Raw genomic sequence first — 18,753 nt, 5'->3', positions numbered from 1 at the left:
AAAGGTGAAAGCGACTTCGGCCAAACACTTGGAATTCAAATCGGTCGAGCGACTCGCTACCGACTTCCGTGGACCAGAAAAATTCCAGTTTTTCTGCGGGTTGTTCCCGGTCATTCGTTCGGGTATTCCAGGCGTAATTTTGAGATGACATCTCCTACATTGATACCGAACAGTCTTTCAAGATTTGTTCCAAAGCACTACTTATGGTGCTTGGTTTCACAGGCGATCACATACGTTAGGCTGGGAACCGCTTATGGTAAGACCCAATGCACTTTATTCTCCAACACTAGCATCTTATTTTTACGATAACTACATTTTCTTTGAGAGACCAGATGGAGAACAAGTGTTCTCTATCAACATTGATGATGAACCAATGGAAATTACCAGGTTCTTGCTAGCATTTGTTCTTGGACTTGCTATGCCCGCTGAAATACAAGACCCATGGTGCTATTGGGTAGATAATATGTATGTCTACACTTATGAGTTTTTGTATGAGTCCTATGGGGCAGGCATTTTCCATATCGAGGACCAAGGGGAATATAACGTCGCTTTTGGTAGCCTATCTATGAACATAGGAACTGTTATATTTTGGATCATGCTAAATATTTTAGGGGAATGACGTTTTTCTTTTGTGAATGATGCCACTTGCAGCGTCTTCCTTGCTTTAGCCACGGGACGTATGTGCCATGACCTTCCCCGAACCTTGATGTCTAGTTTAGCACGAGCCCATAGCATGAGGCATAAGTATCTTCTTATGCCTATTCTAATTTCCTGTATTATGTTATGTTTCTTTCCTATTTTTTGTACACGTTTCACGGATTGGATTACGGTCGACACTGTACGACCCACCAATAGTATTATTCGATCTTTCCGTGCAATGACTTGGCAAGGGTGGAGGATACAACCTCATCAGGTTGCACCCTACACCCCGTCAGACCAAGTGTCGCTTAATAGGTTAGCAATAATAGATGATAAATGGCGGGAAGCCTGGCAAATTATCATGGCATGGCAGGACGCGAAGGAACCTCACTTCTTTATAGAAGAAGATGATGAGCAGGATGACGAATAAAGCGGGAGATAAGGTAAGTTTTAATTTTACTTAGTGTCTGCTTATGTCCCAAGCAATTTGATTCTTGTTAACCCCATAATGGGTGGAACTCTTATAGAGTTGAGTCAGTTTTTATTTCCTGTATTAGTACATTCTAACTTTGTTTTGCAGATGTTCCTGAATTTCACGTGTTTCAATGGTATTTTTCCTACCCTCTTTATTTAAAATACTTTGAGGACAAAGCATGCTTCTTGTTTGGGGGCATAGAAACACGTGTAATTAAGGCATTTGCTAGGATATAAATATGTATAATATGCATTTGTTTTCTAGTTAAAATTTCAAAATTCAAAATATAAAATAAATAAGTTCATGCTATACACTTAGGAATATTGGTATTGTTTTCCTTCTCTATGCTCTTAATAATCTAGAAGTCTCACGTAGATTTTGCATTAGAATAATTTTTAGAAACTTAGGTTAATATGTAGGTAATAATCTTTGCATCTATCTATAAATATATTACATGAGTATCGATGATTGTTAGCAGTAAGTTTCTGAAATCTAGGCTAGAGTAATTATTCTACAAATCCTATGAGAATATAGCCTAAAGCCTTATATGAGTGAAACATTTGAGAAATGACACAAGGGAGAAGTAAAATCCGGATAGAGATATCACACGTCCACTTGCTTGATCACTAAACCATATCCTAAGCGAGAATTTAGGCCCTCTTTGGATCGATATAGCCAGAAATTCAAACCTATGAATTATTTTCCGCTAGTCGCCCCTCTGAGCCTTTCTTTAGCCTTTCATAAACCACAAATCTTTTACCCTGTACAAAACAAAATAAAAAATTCAACCTAGCTAATTTAGATAAGTCTGAGAATAAAATGAGGAAGAAAGAAGAAGAGAAAAACCTGTGTAAACAAAAGTTAGTTAATTGCTTCAGAAAATAAAGAAAAGAAGTTTCCATCCAAAGAAAAGAAAAATAAAAATAGAAATAAAATAAAAACTCCAAAAAAAAAATAGAATAAAAGGAGTTAAAAGCCAAAGAAAAAGAAAAAAAAAATATATGGCTAAGGATGGAAACAAAGTGCGGAAACAAAAGTAAATAACAAGGTTTTCTCTAGTAATATGAAGACTCTATTATCTCAGACTTGTCCTTTTTGAATATCCATTTCTTTCCTTCTTAAACCATCTCCTAATCCCCGCAACACCTAATAAAGACCTCTAGCTCAATTAGGAATAGGTTAGTGTGATAGTAAGTGGCAGATGTGTTTGATCGACTCAGACTTCCTTGTTGTCATTGAGATTGTAAGGTAAAGTGTGCCCACCGCACACTAGAGTAAATAAACTTGAGTGGAAAAAATCAGTGTTGTATCTTGACTATTATTGTGAGAACCTACTTATAGGCGCTATTCCGAAGTTTCAAAACTAACCTGCTAGGCATTTCATAGTATTACTCATTGTATATATGTTTATTGTAGATGATTGATTATTATGCATATATTAGCTTAGGTTTCGACTTGATTACTCTATATGCATTGCTAGTGAGAGGTATAGTTAATTTAGAGCATGAATAAGGAAACAATAGTTTTATTTCTTAGTCGTTGTAGTATAGATGAAGTTTGTGAGTACCTTCACTGGAAAACTCTCACGAGGCTATAACTCGTCCACTAGGAAATTCCTAGTGGTTTAAGGCCTTGTTGCATATGGTTAATGCAATCGCACTCAGCGAAACGAGAGTAGTTAGAAATCCATTTTTGGTCACTTATTCTAATTTCTCATCTTTGCTTGAGGACAAGCAAAATTCTGTTTGGGGGTGGTTTGATAAGAGCCCAAAACTATAGTTTTAACCCTATAACAGTCATACTTTTAGACCAATTATGTGAGTAATAATTAAGAGTTAACACTGATTACGTGTCTTTATGCATTTCAGGCTTCAAAGTCCATTATGTGCAGAAATGTGCCACTTTAGCGAGATAAAGGAGCAAAGGTCGGTTACTAAGGAGTTCCGTAATTAAAGGCCAAGAATCAAGAAGACAAAGCCTTTCTAAAGCCCGGTCAAAAGCTGAAAAGTCGACGTGGGCAGAAACAGCACACAAGTCAGTAGAACTTCCAAAGGCCGTATCTTTGGACTCAGACCTCAGAATGGGGCCTACCTTATGTCAAAACGATCGGCTCGGAAAGAGCTTTCCAATGGTCTAAGGCCTGATTCAATCAGAGGAGCAGAAGTAGACGAAACATCTGTTGAAGCCAACTGCAGCTGAAGAGGCCTTTTTGGAATTGGGTTTTGGGCCTGATTCTCTGGCCCAAAACATGGCTCCAAGCCCATGCAAGATTTTTGGATCTGAAAGTATAAAAACCAAAGCTTAACTCTTTGTTAATGGTAGCTAGTTAGACCTAAAAATATAGATAATTCTAGATCTAGTTTTCATGTAATAAAATTAAGTTTAGTTTAAATTCAATTATTGTTTTAGATTAATCTTTAGAATCATTGTTCTTCATTAGTTTGATAAATAAAATAGCTAGTTTGTCAATTTCGATTCTTGTCATTTACAATTGTTTAGATCTAAATTCCTTTATTACGTAGATAGCTAGACCTAGATTAGTTAGATTATTAATTTAGTATTTGAATCATTGTTTTATTATTCATTAGATTAATAAAATAGTGTTCTCCATAATCTAGTTTTATTTCCATTAATTGTTTAATTTCAATTCGTAGATTTAATTATTTGTCATTATTAGTTTAATTCAATTATTACATTAGTAGTTTTGAATTGAGTTTAAATAAGCAAAGTTTCAATCTTTATATCATGTCTTGTTTGAATTCCATTGGGAATGATAGCGTGATGATTCTCGGCTAAACCTCCATCTGAGGGGGTTGAGAAGCCTTGATGAAAGCTTAATCCCGATTATCGTAGAGCCGTCGTAATTTCCTTTCCACTCTAGAAATGATTAGTTCACCATGAGAATGGGTGTAATTGTTCACATGCTAATTATGAATTGGTAGAAATGTCATGTGTAATTAGGGATTAGGAGTAACCAGATTGTTTTGCGAAACAGTTCAATTCGGATTATGATGATTCGTCGTTAGTAGGATTAAGTCAAGTTAAGGTGGAATCAATCCCCCTCAACTCCTTATTATAGAATCGACGTAGCATTCCCATAGTTGTTCTAATAGTCGACTAGTTGCATCTTGTGGGTAGTTGCATCGTAGTCTAGTTGCCATTTCATAAATCTCTCATTAGACTTTAGTTAAGTTTACTTATACGTAGAGAACACAGCATGCGGAAGGACTAGGAGTGGAACGAATCACTCTACTCTACTATATCTCATAGGATTGAGAGTAGAAATCTTTAATAAATCTTAGGCACATAAATTAGTTTTAGTTTACTTAGGTTTTGAGTTTTATCGTTCATTTTTATGTTTTATCAACACTCTATAAGAAGGTCAGTGAAATTATTCCAAGCCTCTGAAGAGGATTCATGAGGATTCTGTAGAAAAAAAAATGAATCTTCTGAAGCATTTCATCTGTCTTCAGTGGTGGGTAAAAATGTTCGATAAATAGTTGAACAAGTTTGGCCCATGAGTCCACAAAATTAGGCGCTTGGGCAGTTAACCAAGACGCTGCCTTGTCGGCTAGGGTAAAAGGAAACACCTTTAGTTTAATTTGTTCCGCACCAACCGTAGGATGATGGAATGTAGTAAGGACTTGTTCAATCCTACGCATATGCTGATAAGGTTTTTCATGGTCTAACCCATGAAAAACGGGTAACAAATTAAATATATTTGGGGGATTCAAAAATCCCCCACTGGGTCTGCAAGAACGATGCAAGATTTAGGACTATCGTTCAGGGCTTTGTAAAAGTCAGAGAGAGGACACTCTCTTTTTTCAGCCATTATTTCAGGTGTGGTGTGTGGTATACTAGATAGGTGTATGTGTTGACGTTCACGATAGATTACGTTAATTGTTTTTTTCTCTACCTGATCTTAATCTCATGCAAGGCTAAGTCCAATATTGAAGAAACACGACAACAATCAAAATAACCCTGATATGCTAGTATAAGAACTCCTCTAACAGAAGATTCGAGGAATGGAAGAAAGAAGTACTTGAATGCCTCCTTGCTTCGCTTATGAATAGCGTCTTGTATACGCGAGCTCAGTGTAATTAACAAGTTAGAAACACTGAATAACTTGAAGAAATGGAAGTTTGTACTAATCGATGAAAATCGGGTCGTTCGAGAAGAGGCGGTCGGTCACACAAGTAGCCTAGATAGATAGCGCAGGTCTCCCTTGTGTAAATCGAGTTCCAGTGTGTCAATAGCAGCTAGGGCGCCGAACTTTGCCTTGGATGGGCGCAAGGCGAGCTCAGGCTTTTTCTTGGAATTTTTTTTAGTTTATGAACCAAACAATCATTATTAGAACCAAACAAGGATGGGTGGGTTTAATGGGACTTTGGGAAGACTAACAATACTAAAGAAAACAATTCTAAACATAACTAAGATGGCAGCGGCGCCATTTGATAAAAGGTAAAATGATAGTTTTACCTATGAATAAGCGATGAAACTCTAACGTAAGTAAAACTAGAACTATTTTCCGTTCTAAAGTATCAAAGTTCTACACTCTTGATGCTATTGCAATGAGTGGAGTAGAGAATTCGTTCCACTCCTAATTCTTTAGAATTAACGTTAACGATGATTATCAGTTCTATCAAAGTCAATGAGAGTACGGATTAATATAATTATGCTAACAATGAGGGAAATAACGTAATCGAAATGTTCTAAATAGTAAGATGGCAATTAAAATACTAAGGTTAGAATCTAGATAAAGAATTAGGGGAATTTGATTCCACCTTAATTCGACTTAATAAACTAGCAAGAATTGTCGTAATCCGAATTGCAATGCTTTCGCATAACAATTGGGTCTTTCTAATCCCTAATTGGTCATGGTAATCTCTACCAACTAACAACTAGCATGTGAAACAATCAAACCCATTCTCAGGGTGAACTAACTACTTTCTAGAATGGAATAGATCATTACCAACAATTCTACGCTAACAACAATCAAGTTTCATCAAGGCTTCCTCAAATCCCTCTAATGGAGGTTTTAGCCTTGAATTATTATACTATCATTTCTAACACAAGAACAAATAGAACAACTCATTTTTGAATAAATGATTAAACTTTATAAATCTAATTTAACAATAGTCTAAGAATTCAACTGAAATTAAAACTAAATTTAGGAAATGAAAGTAAGACAAACTAATTATGAATTTAGGACAAACTAAAGCTAAACAAGAATTGAATCATAAAACTAAATTGAAATGAAAAACCAATTCTTTTTTATAAAACTAAATCTGATTTGAAAATAAAACTCATTCCTTGTTCTAAAACTAATTAACTAAATGTAAAAACTAGATCTAAACTAAATTATTCGATAATTGCTAAGTAAAAACTCTATATCTTAAGAGCTAAGTCTTTGTCTCCCATATGGAGGAGACAAGATCCATAAATTCATGCATGGGTTGAGGAGCAATGTTTTGGGCCGAAAAATCAAGCCCAAAACCTCAGTACTTCAAACCACAAAGGGCTTTTCAGTTGGAAATGCCTTCAACAGCCCTTTTCATCCACTTTTGCTCTTTTGATTGGGTCAAAGCTTGGACCATTAAAAAGCTCTTTCCAATACGGTCGTTTTGACATAAGTTAGGCCTAATTCCGAGGTATGAGTCCAAAGATACGGCCTTCGGAAGTTCTACTGACTTTGTGAGCTGTTTCTGCCCGCGTTGACTTTGACTTTTCAGCTTTGACTGGGCTTTAAAAAGGCTTTTCCTCCTTGAATCTTAGCCTTTCATCATAGAACTTCTTAGCAACCAACCCTTGCTCTTTTATCTCGCAAAAGGGCGCATTTATGCACATATTTGACTCCAATGCCTGAAATACATAAGAACATGATAACAATACTAACTCTTACTTATTAATCACATAATTGGTCAAAAGCGATATTGTTAAAGGGGTTAAAACTACAGTTTTGGGCTCTTATCACCTGTACCACAGAATCGACAAGTACATCAAGTACGAAAAATGGATGGCCCAGCGCAAGGGCAAAGAAGTCCTCGTAGTAAGCGACAAGCGAGGACCCAAAGAAAACAATCACTACTCAGGCAACAACAGCAACAACAACAACAACAACAACAACAACAACAACAACAACAACAATAACAACAAGGGCTCCAGCTCCAACAAGCCCTCATACACCAAAAGAGAATTCTCCAACTTCTCTAGGATGCCAAGCCATATCCTGAAGAAGATATATACAGAACCATACTTCAAGCCTAACATCAGCAAAGTCATAGCAATCCAAGGACGTCCATACTGCCACTTCGACAAACTCCAACACCATGACACAGATGAGTGTTGGAGTCTCAAGCAGTACCTCCAAGACTTAGTCGAAGAGAGAAAACTGAAAGAGTTCCTGCCGGAAAGCGACCTCAGGCATAAGCTGAATGCTAATCTCCATGAAAACAGGAGCCGAAGCCATGAATAACTTGCACACAGAAGGAGCAGAAGCAGAACAGCCCAACGATCTAAATCTCTAGGTCGGTCAAGGCACAATAGGAGACAACAATCCTCTAACCACGATGAGAAAAAAGTAATCAACATGATTACAGACACCTCCAGCAACGAGACTTCAGGTCGGGAAAAGCACAGGTAGGTAGGACCACTACAAGAAATCTACCACCTCTCCCATAAAGCTGAGGTGATCACTCCTACCAGCTCCCAAACAACAGCTGTAATCTTATTCACCGAGGAAGATCTAGACAAGGTGTGCCTACCTCACAATGATGCCCTGGTAGTACACGTCAAAATTAACGGCTGGACAGTCAAAAGGGTCCTCATCGATCCAGGTAGTTCCTGCGACATTCTCTTCTATCAAACATACAAAGATATGCACCTACCAGACTTAATGATGATAGAATCAAATGCACCACTCTATGGATTCAACGGAGAGTGCAGTGATGCCATTGGAGACATTATCTTACCAGTCTCCATTGGAGAAAAAGAGGACATGGTCAAGACCTCAACACGTTTTAGCGTAATTAATGTCAAGTCATCCTACACTGCCATCTTAGGACGTAGGTGGATTCACAGGATCCAAGCAGCTCCATCCATCTTACACCAAGTCCTGCGATTCCCCAGACCTCGAGGCATCATGGAGCTCAGGACCAACTAACTAGAAGCCCATAGATGCAATCAAGTCATCACAACAAACACGACCAAAACTCAGGTCGTCCAAGACAAAGACGTCTCAAAACTCCAAGATCCTCAGCCATCCAGCTCACAAGCACCAGCAACAGACAAGCTCAGGGAGAAACAAGCATAAATCGAACTAGGAGAAAAAAAATCAATTTGGGCACAAATGATGACCCAAAGTTTGTGTATGTAGGGGCTGATTTAGACCCCAAGCTCAAGGAGCAACTTGTCAAATTTCTATCTCTTAATAAAGATGTTTTTGCTTGGTCGTATATCGATATGCCAGGAATCGACCCTTAAGTCACTTGCCACAAATTAAATGTAGATCCAACTGTAAAGCTTATCAAACAACGACCTAGGAAACTGGCACTCTAATTTCAGAAAGCCATCAATGAAGAGATATAAAAGCTCAAAAATGTTTGATTCATCAGAGAAGTCGAGTACCCGACTTGGCTAGCTTACATTATAGCCGTTCCTAAGAAGAACGGCCAGGTATGATTCTATATTGACTTTACCAATGTCAACAAGCACTGCCCAAAGGATAGTTTCCCCCTACCAAGGATTGACATCCTGGTAGATCAAACTTGCTAACATGAACTTATATCATTTATGGACGCATATAGCGGGTATAACCAGATACCACTTGTAGAAGAAGATCAAGAAAAGACATCATTCATAACCGAACAAGGAACATTCTACTACAACGTCCTACCATTCGACTTGAAGAATCCTGGTGCGACCTACCAAAGAATGGTCACAAAGATGCTCAAAGACTTACTAGGGGACACAATGGAAGTCTACATAGATGACATGGTAGTCAAAAGCGAAAAGGCTGGTGATCACATATCTCACCTGCAAGAAGCTTTTGAAAGCTTGAGCCAAAACAAGATGAAGCTCAGCCCAACTTAATGTGTATTTAGAGTAGTGATAAACATAAAAAGATAGTTTTACTCACAAATAAAGCGATGAAACTCTAAACGAAAGTAAAACTACAAACTGTGGCTTATACTAAACTTATCAAAGATATTTGTTTTCTACTTTTGATCATATTGACGTAGAATTGGAATAAAAGATTCGTTCCATTCCTAGTCCTTTAGCATTCTAGTTTTCTATAATTGATGGTCTATCCAAGTCAATGAGAGATTTACGAAGGGAATTTTATACTACGATGTGAATTCAAATAACAAGATACAAATAACGAAATGACAGAATGCTAAGAGTTGAATCTAGATAAAGAATTAGGGGAATTTGATTCCACCTTGAATCCAACTTAATAAACTAGCATAGATTTGTTGTAAACCAATTCTTACATTCTTATAGTAAGAATTGGTCATTCTAATCCCTAATTATACATGACATTTATACCAATTCATAACTAGCATGTGAGGTCGTCCACCCATTCTCATGGCGAATCAACGACCTTCTAGAGTGGAATAGATTCTTACAACGATTCTATACTACACAATCAAGTTTTCATCAAGGCTTCATCAAACCCCTCTAATAGAGGTTTAGCCTTGATTCATCAAACTATCATTTCCAATTGAATTAAAACTAGACATAATATAAAGATTTGAACTTTACTAATTTAACTACTCAAGAATTAAAATCTAAATTAATAACTAGGAAATGAATAACAAATAATAATTTAAATAACAAAAATAGAAATTAACAAGAACTACTATTTTATTAATCTAATGAATGAAGAACAATGATTCAAATAATTAATCTAAAACAAGGAATGAAACTAATTAATTACTAATTGAAATTCAAAAAACTAGATCTACAAGCTATTCTAATGGCTACTTTCTATTCTAAGCTATCTAACTATTCTTTCTTAAGAGCTAAGTCTTGTTTTATGTAAAGAAGGAGAACAGATCCACAATTTCGTGCATGGGCTGAGGTCTCATGTTTTGGGCCGGAAAATCGAGCCCAAAGCCCAATTTCTTCAGTCCACAGAGCCCGTTTAAGCTAACTTTGACTTCAGTAGACTTTTCTTCCACTTCTGCTCTTCTGATTAGGTCAAGGATTAGACCATTGGAAATCTCTTTCCGAGCCGGTCGTTTTGACGTAAGGTAGGCCCAAATCCGAGGCCTGAGTTCAAAGATATGGTCTTCGGAAGTTCTACTAACTTGTGCACTGTTTCTGCCCGTGTTGACTTTTCAGCTTTTGACCGGACTTTATAAAGGCTTTGTCTCCTTGAATCTTGGCCTTTATCACAGAACTTCTTAGCAACCAACCCTTTGCTCCTTTATATCGCCAAAGTGGCACATTTATGCACATAATTGAGTTCCATGCCTGAAATATATAAAAGCACGTAATTAGCATTAACTCTTATTTATTACTCGCATAATTGGTTTAAAAGTAGCATTATAAAACTACAGTTTTGGGCTCTTATCAAGTAGCCTCAGGCAAATTCTTAGGATACCTCGTTTCACAAAGACGCATTGAAGCAAACCCATAACAAATACGAGCTCTCTTAGAAATGCCAGAGCCAACTACCAAGCAACAAATCCACAAACTATTTGGCATGGTTTTTGCCCTCAACAGATTCATCTCACGTGCTTCTGACAAATGCAAACCATTCCGGCAAATACTCAAGAAAGGTGCAACATTCACTTGGACAGACGAATGCCACAAAGCCTTCAACGACCTGAAAGCATACCTATCAACTCTGCCCATCCTATCCAAACCAAATAAAGGAGAGACACTGGGGATTTATCTTACAGCTACCGACTTTGCCATCAGCTTGGTCCTCTTTCGCGAAAGCGAGGGAATCAAAAAATCAATCTACTTCACCAGCAAAACATTGGCAGATACAGAGAAGCATTACTCTACAATGGAGAAAACAATGTTGTCTCTGTTATACTACGCTCAGAAAGTTCCGACATTATTTTCAGGCTCACAGCATCAAGGTCATAACAGATGGACCTATCAAGCAGGTCTTGAGTTTTAACAACAAAAAGGCCCGCATGGCCAAATAGGCAGAAAAACTTGGAGAGCATCACATCGAATTTCTTCCCAAAATGTCTCGCAAAGGTCAGGTCATTGCTGACTTCCTCGCCGACTTCCCCATCGAAGATATCAACTGGGAACTTAAGCCCATCACTTCACTCCATCAACCAACCACCCCAGACACATGAAACCTCTACGTAGATGGAGCCTGCAACAATAGCGGTAGTGGAATGGGGGCTGTGTTTACTTTACTAGAGGGAACACAGCTACAAAAGTCAATCAAGATCGATTTCGCAACATCCAACAATGAAGCAGAATATGAAGCATTAATCACAGGCCTCCGCATGACACAATAACTACAAGTCGGAAAGCTCAAGGCTTACAATGACTCGTAGCTAATCGTCAAACAAATCACCAAAGAGTATGTGACAAACGGAGCAAACTTAGCCAAGTACGCTCAGGTCATCAATGACATCATCACCTCATTCAAAACATTCTCCTTGGAACATATTCCCCGGGAGGATAACAGACATGCAAACAGCTTGGCTTTCTTAGCCTCGAAAACCCAAGAGGCATGTCCCAGCACAGTCTACATCGACATCCTAGATAGGCCTGCTTACCAGCAGGAAAGTGTCAACAGCCTCACGGACTTTTAGCCCTCATCTAATAAAGAAATCACTCAATCTTAGATAGGCCCATTCCTGAAGTATATTTCACATGGTGAGCTCCCAACAGAGGCAAGGAATGCTTGTGCAATACAATTTTGAGCTCCCAGATATACAATGATCAATGGACGATTGTTCCATAAATCCATAGGAGGACCAATATGCATAACTCCACGCGAAGGCCAACTCATCTGTAATGAGATTCACAAAGGCAAATGTGGCAACCATGCAGGAGCAAGATCTCTGGCTCACAAAGCAATCACCCAAGGGTATTATTAGCCAAGCATGCATATCGAGGCAAAAACATATGTCCTCAAATGCTACCAATGTCAAACATTTGGCCACAACCATCTCAGTCCAACCCGAGAGTTGATCAACATAGCCAGCCAATGGCCTTTTCATATGTGGAGGCTAGACATCATGGGACCATTCATCCCACAAAAGAAAATATGACTCAAATACGTCCTAGCAACCACAGATTACCTCACCAAATAGGTGGAAGCCATCTCGTTGGTCCAAGTCAAGGAAATCCATGTCATCAACTTCATATGAACCAATATCATCACAAGATTTGGTCTACCCCACACCCTTGTCATGAACAACGGGACACAATTTGCTGGCACACAAGTCAAGGCATTTCTACAAAAATGGCATTGATAAGGTTATATACTAAAAACATTACTTTTGTATTAACTCTAATTCTTTTTATTTGGAATGAGAATCATATGGGCAAATGTTATGCATATTATATATGTTATTAGTTATATGCATGCATTTAATACTTTATGTTGCAGATGATATTGTGTGTGGTGACACATAGAAGATCATATCATCAGTACCTTATAAAGTATAAGTAAACGTTCGCAACCTAGATGTATTTGGACAAACCATTTGTATGGTTGTAGTATAATCTGGCATTAGTCTATCTTGACTACAAAATTACACTAGTACACTTTGTGTGTATTGAACAGGACCAAGTGAGGTTGTTTCTCTTTATACTGACTATATAAGAGAACAAACACCTCTGTTATTATGGATGTTTGTCCTCTTAATCCGGATACAATAATGGGCACTTATGTGCATTGTACATTGCTTTAAATCATCAATGAGTGAGATTCATTTGTGAATCAACAAACTCAATGGATTGGATAATGGCATTGTATGTAAGGTGTGCTATTGATTATAGAAGGAATTCATGACCCGCAAGAAGTCGGGTTGATGATGTCCTCTTGAGGAGCTCATAAGGATTGTCATGTAAACCCTGCAGGTAGATTTAATCCGGCTGACAATGAGGTTGAGTGGTACTATTCAAGGACAAAAGAAGTTGATTAATGTAGTTGTCAGTAACTTGACTTAATCAACGGGCTTTCGATATCTTAACACGGGGAGATCAACAAGCATATAATATGGAGCCCATAACCGTAATACACGTAATTTGGGATTAGGGCGGTAGTGCAACAATGGCCTTTAGTGGAATAAGCCATTTGTTGACGGACTTAGGTCGTGTGTTTTGGGAGAACATGGGAAGCCCAAGCCAGTCAGGAGACCTAACCCTAATTTCTCCTCATGGTCCCTGTTGTAGCCTATATAAAGAAACCATTTTCTCTTAGCCAAAGAATTGAATGATTTCTCAAAAGAGGCAAAGAGAAAGAGAAAGGGTTGGTAGATCATTGCCCACACAACGTCCATTCCAAGGATAGGAATACAACATAAGATTAAGAGGTTGCTGATTCATAGAGCTTGGATTCTCAGAGATATCACAGCTGTTCAAAGGTATGATTCTAAACAAAATCGTGAACACCCTTATTCCACTGCGTATGGGTTTTCACGATTTGTAGTCGGTGACATGAAACCAAAACGGTTCCTACAATTGGTATCGGAGCATGTAGATCTGTTGGTAGATGTAGAACTGCTCTAACTTGGTTTTGCATGCATCTAGACCAACTGTTATGGTCAAAATGTATGAAAAGTGATCGACTTGATTTTATGAGAGCGTGACCGCCCTCTGAATAAAACAGCTTGTTTTCGTTTTATTTTACAATATTTGTTTATTGGTGGATGTAAAAATCATGGTATGTATCGTGTTGTTTGTTTTTTTTCCATGATGTAATCTACTGTAAGATCAAAAGATCAAAAGTTGGATTGGTCGAGATCCGATGCTGTTTTCATTTTAGTGGAGCGCGGGTGGAGCGCGGGTCGCGCTTAAGCGCCTGGAAGTTGTCAAAGGCATGAGCGCAGGTCGCGCTTAAGCACCTGGAAGTCATCAAAGGCATGAGCGCGCCACGCGCCTTATACAGGCGTAAAAAGAGTGCAGGTCGTGCCCTTAACGCCAGAAAGAGAGAATTTTTTTTCTCTATGAGGTGAAATATGTTTGTTGTTCGGAGGTCTATGCGGTGATTTCGTGAGGTTTCTAGTGAAGGAAACAGGTCACGATTTCTTAAAAAAAAATAAAAAATCGGGGCATTGCCCCGAACCCTAGGTCCCCAGACCATGCAAAGGCAACTAAAAGAGTTCGGCAAACAGGAAAGAGCAATGGACATGGCCATAACAATTGGGAATTTATTTCCCATTTTATTGTTCATATTTGCTTATTCTATATGCATATTTTTATTTGTGGATGTTTGCGCTAAAAACCAATCCCACATGAATAATAGATAACATGGACATAGGCCTGACTAGTAAAATAGAAAGATCCTCAGTTCTAAATAACTAAGTGGGAGTGGGAATTTTGTTTCGTATAAATCCCATGGTCTCCATTACTGGTTTGTTGGTAATGTAATTATACTTGCGCGTCGGTTTTAGTGCCTTCCTCCATATCGGATGAGTCTAATTATGGATCACCAGAACAAACTTCTAAAGGACAACTATATGAAATTATTAATGAATGGATTCACTTCTCCATCTGAAGGGATTCATTACAAAATAATGGACTTAGTGTTGAGTAATGGTATACACTTAGATGTAAGTAATGGTATCCTCCCCATCAGAGTCACTGCTATTATTTGTAGGACCAAAGAAAGGTCAGCATATTAGTTTTACTTGTCTAGATGGCATGTGTCCACTCTAACAAGTGGTGTGCTGTTAAGTTGACGAGAAGTAGAACTAATAGGAAAAACCTCTTTACACGAATGTAGATATGGTAAACGTCCACACTATAGTGGCTTACTACTTCTCGGTGTGTAGGGTGTTGACGAGTTAATTAATTAATTTTTAAGTTAACTCCAAAAGTATTTCCACAAATGTAGAATGGTAAACGTCCACACTATCGTGGCTTACTACTTCTCGATGTGTAGGGTGCTGATGGGTTGATTAATTAATTAATTTTTATTATTAACTCAAAAAGTTTTTGCTCTACATAATAGTTAATTTTATGTGATTCTCAGGTTTTCAAAATGGTTACTTTCAACCCACTAGCAACTATTCTTAAGGAAAATAAACTCCTTGGCCTTAATTACATAGACTGGAAACACAACTTGGATATCGTGTTGACTGCTGAAGAGAACAAATTTGTACTCAATGTGGAATGCCCACCTAAGCCTAAAGGCAAACTGCCATGAAAAACTTGATGACCACAACTATGACTGAAGGGACTCCTGTAAGGGATCATATACTCAAGATGATGACTTATCTGAATGAGTTGGAGATCCTTGGAGCTGATATCGATCCGGAAATGCAGGTCGATATCATTCTCATGACGCTGCCTGAGAGATTTGAACCGTTCTGCCTTAACTACAACATGAACAAAAGGTTGTATTCTTTGGCGAAATTTATGACAGAACTTCAGTCAGCTAAGAGTCTCTTTAAGCAGAGTTATGTTCAGGTTTATGCTACTGAGAAGGTTTCTACTTCTACGCCTAATGGCGGTAAGAAGAAGAATCATGTTCAGAAGCATATGAATATGGCAAAGAAGGGTATGGGACCTCAAGGAGCTGTGAAAAAGCCTAAGGGCAAGTGCTTCAAGTGCAACCAGCCAGAACACTGGAAGCCAGATTGTCTTCTTCTCAACCAAGAGAATAATGGAGGTATGTCTCATGCACTAGTCGTTTAACATGTTTAACGATGTTATCTACCAGTACCTGGTATGTAGATACGGGAGCCACTAACCATGTCTGCATTTCATTGCAGAGGTTCTAGGAAACCAGAAAACTTAGTGCTGGGGAGATTACCATATCTTTGGGGGATGCTATGAAAGTAGTAGTTGTTGCAGTGGGAGATGTTTGTTTATCTTTTGGTAGAAATAAGACTATGGTGTTAAAGAATTGTCTTTTATGTGCCTAATTTTAGAAAGAACTTGTTTTCAGTTTCTATGTTAATTAAGGATGGGTATCCTGTTTCTTTTAAATGACAAGATCGTCATATCTGTTCTGGTGCATTATAAGGCAATTTATACAACATTAATCTTATTCCACCCATAGTGCATAACATTATTACCCCAAGTAGTATTATTCTAGAAGTATTGAGAGAAGAGACATTAAACTACTTCGATACCAATAGTACAAGAACAAGAACCACAACGTGTCACTAATGACGTACAAGAACAAGAGGTGCTTCGTCGTAGTGGGAGGGTTGTTAGACCACCTGATAGGTAGATTGGTTTGGGAATGTGTTCAGATATAACCATTGATAACCAAGATCCTGATCCCTGGACCTACAATGAAGCACTCCAAGATAGAGGTGTAGAATCTTGGCAAAAGGCAATGATTTCTGAGATGGAATCTATGGATTCTAATCAGGTTTGGGAGCTTGTAGAGCCACCCAATGGTGTAAAACCCATTGGATGCAAGTGGGTCTATAAAATGGATGTCAAGATAGTTTTCCTTAATGGAAGTCTTGAGGAAACCATCTATATGAAGCAACCAGAAGGATTCAACCAGAAACATCTTGCTTGTAAGCTTAAACGATCCATTTATAAATTTAAACAAGCTTCTAGATCTTGGAACATTTGTTTTGATGAGGTAATCAAATCTTATGGATTCTACCAAAGCCCAGACGAATCTTGTGTGTACAAGAAATTTGATGGAAACGTAGTGGTATTTCTTGTGCTTTATGTAGATGACATCTTACTCATTGAAAATAATGTGAAAGTGTTGACAGACATAAGGGTATGGTTATCAAAGCAATTTGATATGAAGGACTTGGGAGAAGCGGGTCACGTCCTTGGGATCAAAATTATAAGAGATCGCAAGAAAAGGATGTTGTGCTTATCTCAGGCTACCTATATTAATACTGTGTTGACTCGTTTTAACATGCAAAACTCCAAGAATGGTTTCTTGCCTTCCAGGCATGGAGTTCTTCTATCAAAGGATATGTGTCCCAAGACACCAAAAGAGATAGAGGACATGAAAGCGGTTCCTTATGCTTCGGCTGTAGGAAGCTTAATGTACACCATGCTATGCACGAGGCCAGACATCTGCTTTGTCGTTGGCATGGTTAGCAGATATCAGAAGAACCCAGGACAAGGGCACTGAACTGCGGTAAAACATATACTGAAGTACCTGAAAAGGACTAAGGATTATATGTTAGTATACCATGCAGATAGTTTGGTTCCCTTAGGGTATACAGATTCTGATTTTCAATCAGATAGGGACAAGAGTAAGTCTACCTCAAGTTGTGTGTTTACCTTAGGAGGTGGAGCCATAGTATGGAGGAGTGTCAAGCATAAACGAGTGTCTGACTCCACCATGGAAGTTGAATATGTGGCAGCCACTGAGGTAGCCAAAGAGCCAGTTTGGCTCTGGAACTTCTTGTTGGACTTGACAGTGGTACCTGGTTTACCTATGAGTATCACACTTTATTGTGATAACACTGGTGCGGTATCTAACTCAAAGGAACCACGAGCCAATAAAGCAAGTAAACACATTGAGTGCAAGTACCACCTGATATGATCAATCGTAAAAAGAGGAGATGTTATTGTTACCAAGATAGCATCAGAAGATAACCTGGTTGACCCTTTTACAAAAAGCTTACCGGCTAAGTCTTTTGACAGGCATGTTGAGGGGATGGGAATCAGATGCTTGACAACATAGCTTTAAGTATAAGTGGGAGATTTGTTAGTAGTATACTAAAAAGTAATGCTTTGAGTATAAGTGGGAGATTGATAGGGTTATATACTAAAAGCATTACTTTTGTATTAACTCTAATTCTTTATATTTTGAATGAGAATCATATGGGCAAATATTATGCATATTATATATTGATAAAAGCCCAAAACTGTAGTTTTAACCCTTTAATAATACTACTATTAAACCAATTATATGAGTAATAAATAAGAGTTAATGCTAATTACGTGCTTTTATGTATTTCAAGCATGGAACTCAATTATGTGCAGAAATGTGCCACTTTGGCGATATAAAGGAGCAAAGGGTTGGTTTTTTTTTTTTAAGCTTAGGGTTTGGGTTTGGCCCCTCAGCTGTTGTATTACTTAAGAAATTCTTACATAAACTCTCCCTTGTGCATCCTCTTCAACAATGTTGTTGAGGGTCTCATCAAGGGGTGGTATAAAGGAAGCAAAATTTATATAAAAGGCCTGACTAATAGAAGCTAAAAAGTCTGCTGCCCAGTTAGTTTCTCTGACTGCATGTCGAAAGGAAATGAACTCAAAAAGAGGGCACAAAAGTTGGATAGCCATGACTATGTCCAGGCAGTACCTGATAATCACCCAAAAGTGTATTATGAAACCCCGTTGAGACATAAATTTTTTTTTAACTATGTGTTTAATAATCATGAAATAAATATGTTTTCATACTTTTGCAGGTATTCGCAGTAGACATGGAAATATAGTTTAAACTTGCGATAAAGCACGAGGAACGACATATATATGAAATCTTCCAAATCCGCACA

At 38.0% G+C, this 18,753-nt stretch overlaps 1 protein-coding gene across 1 annotated transcript; it reads left to right on the top strand.

The window, feature by feature from the left end:
• Window positions 1-15,490: 15,490 nt before the first annotated feature.
• On the top strand, window positions 15,491-15,961 carry LOC147492975 (uncharacterized). The gene has a single exon (XM_086567708.1). The coding sequence runs from the start codon at window positions 15,491-15,493 to the stop codon at window positions 15,959-15,961; it is 471 nt and encodes a 156-aa protein (XP_086423834.1).
• The last annotated feature ends 2,792 nt before the right edge of the window (window positions 15,962-18,753 follow it).

The sequence above is a fragment of the Coptis chinensis genome, chromosome 6 (assembly GCF_015680905.1).
Source record: "Coptis chinensis isolate HL-2020 chromosome 6, ASM1568090v1, whole genome shotgun sequence".
In the NCBI taxonomy this organism is placed as follows: domain Eukaryota; kingdom Viridiplantae; phylum Streptophyta; class Magnoliopsida; order Ranunculales; family Ranunculaceae; genus Coptis; species Coptis chinensis.
The sequence above is the reverse complement of the archived record's forward strand: the minus strand, read 5'-3'. Positions and strand labels throughout refer to the sequence as shown.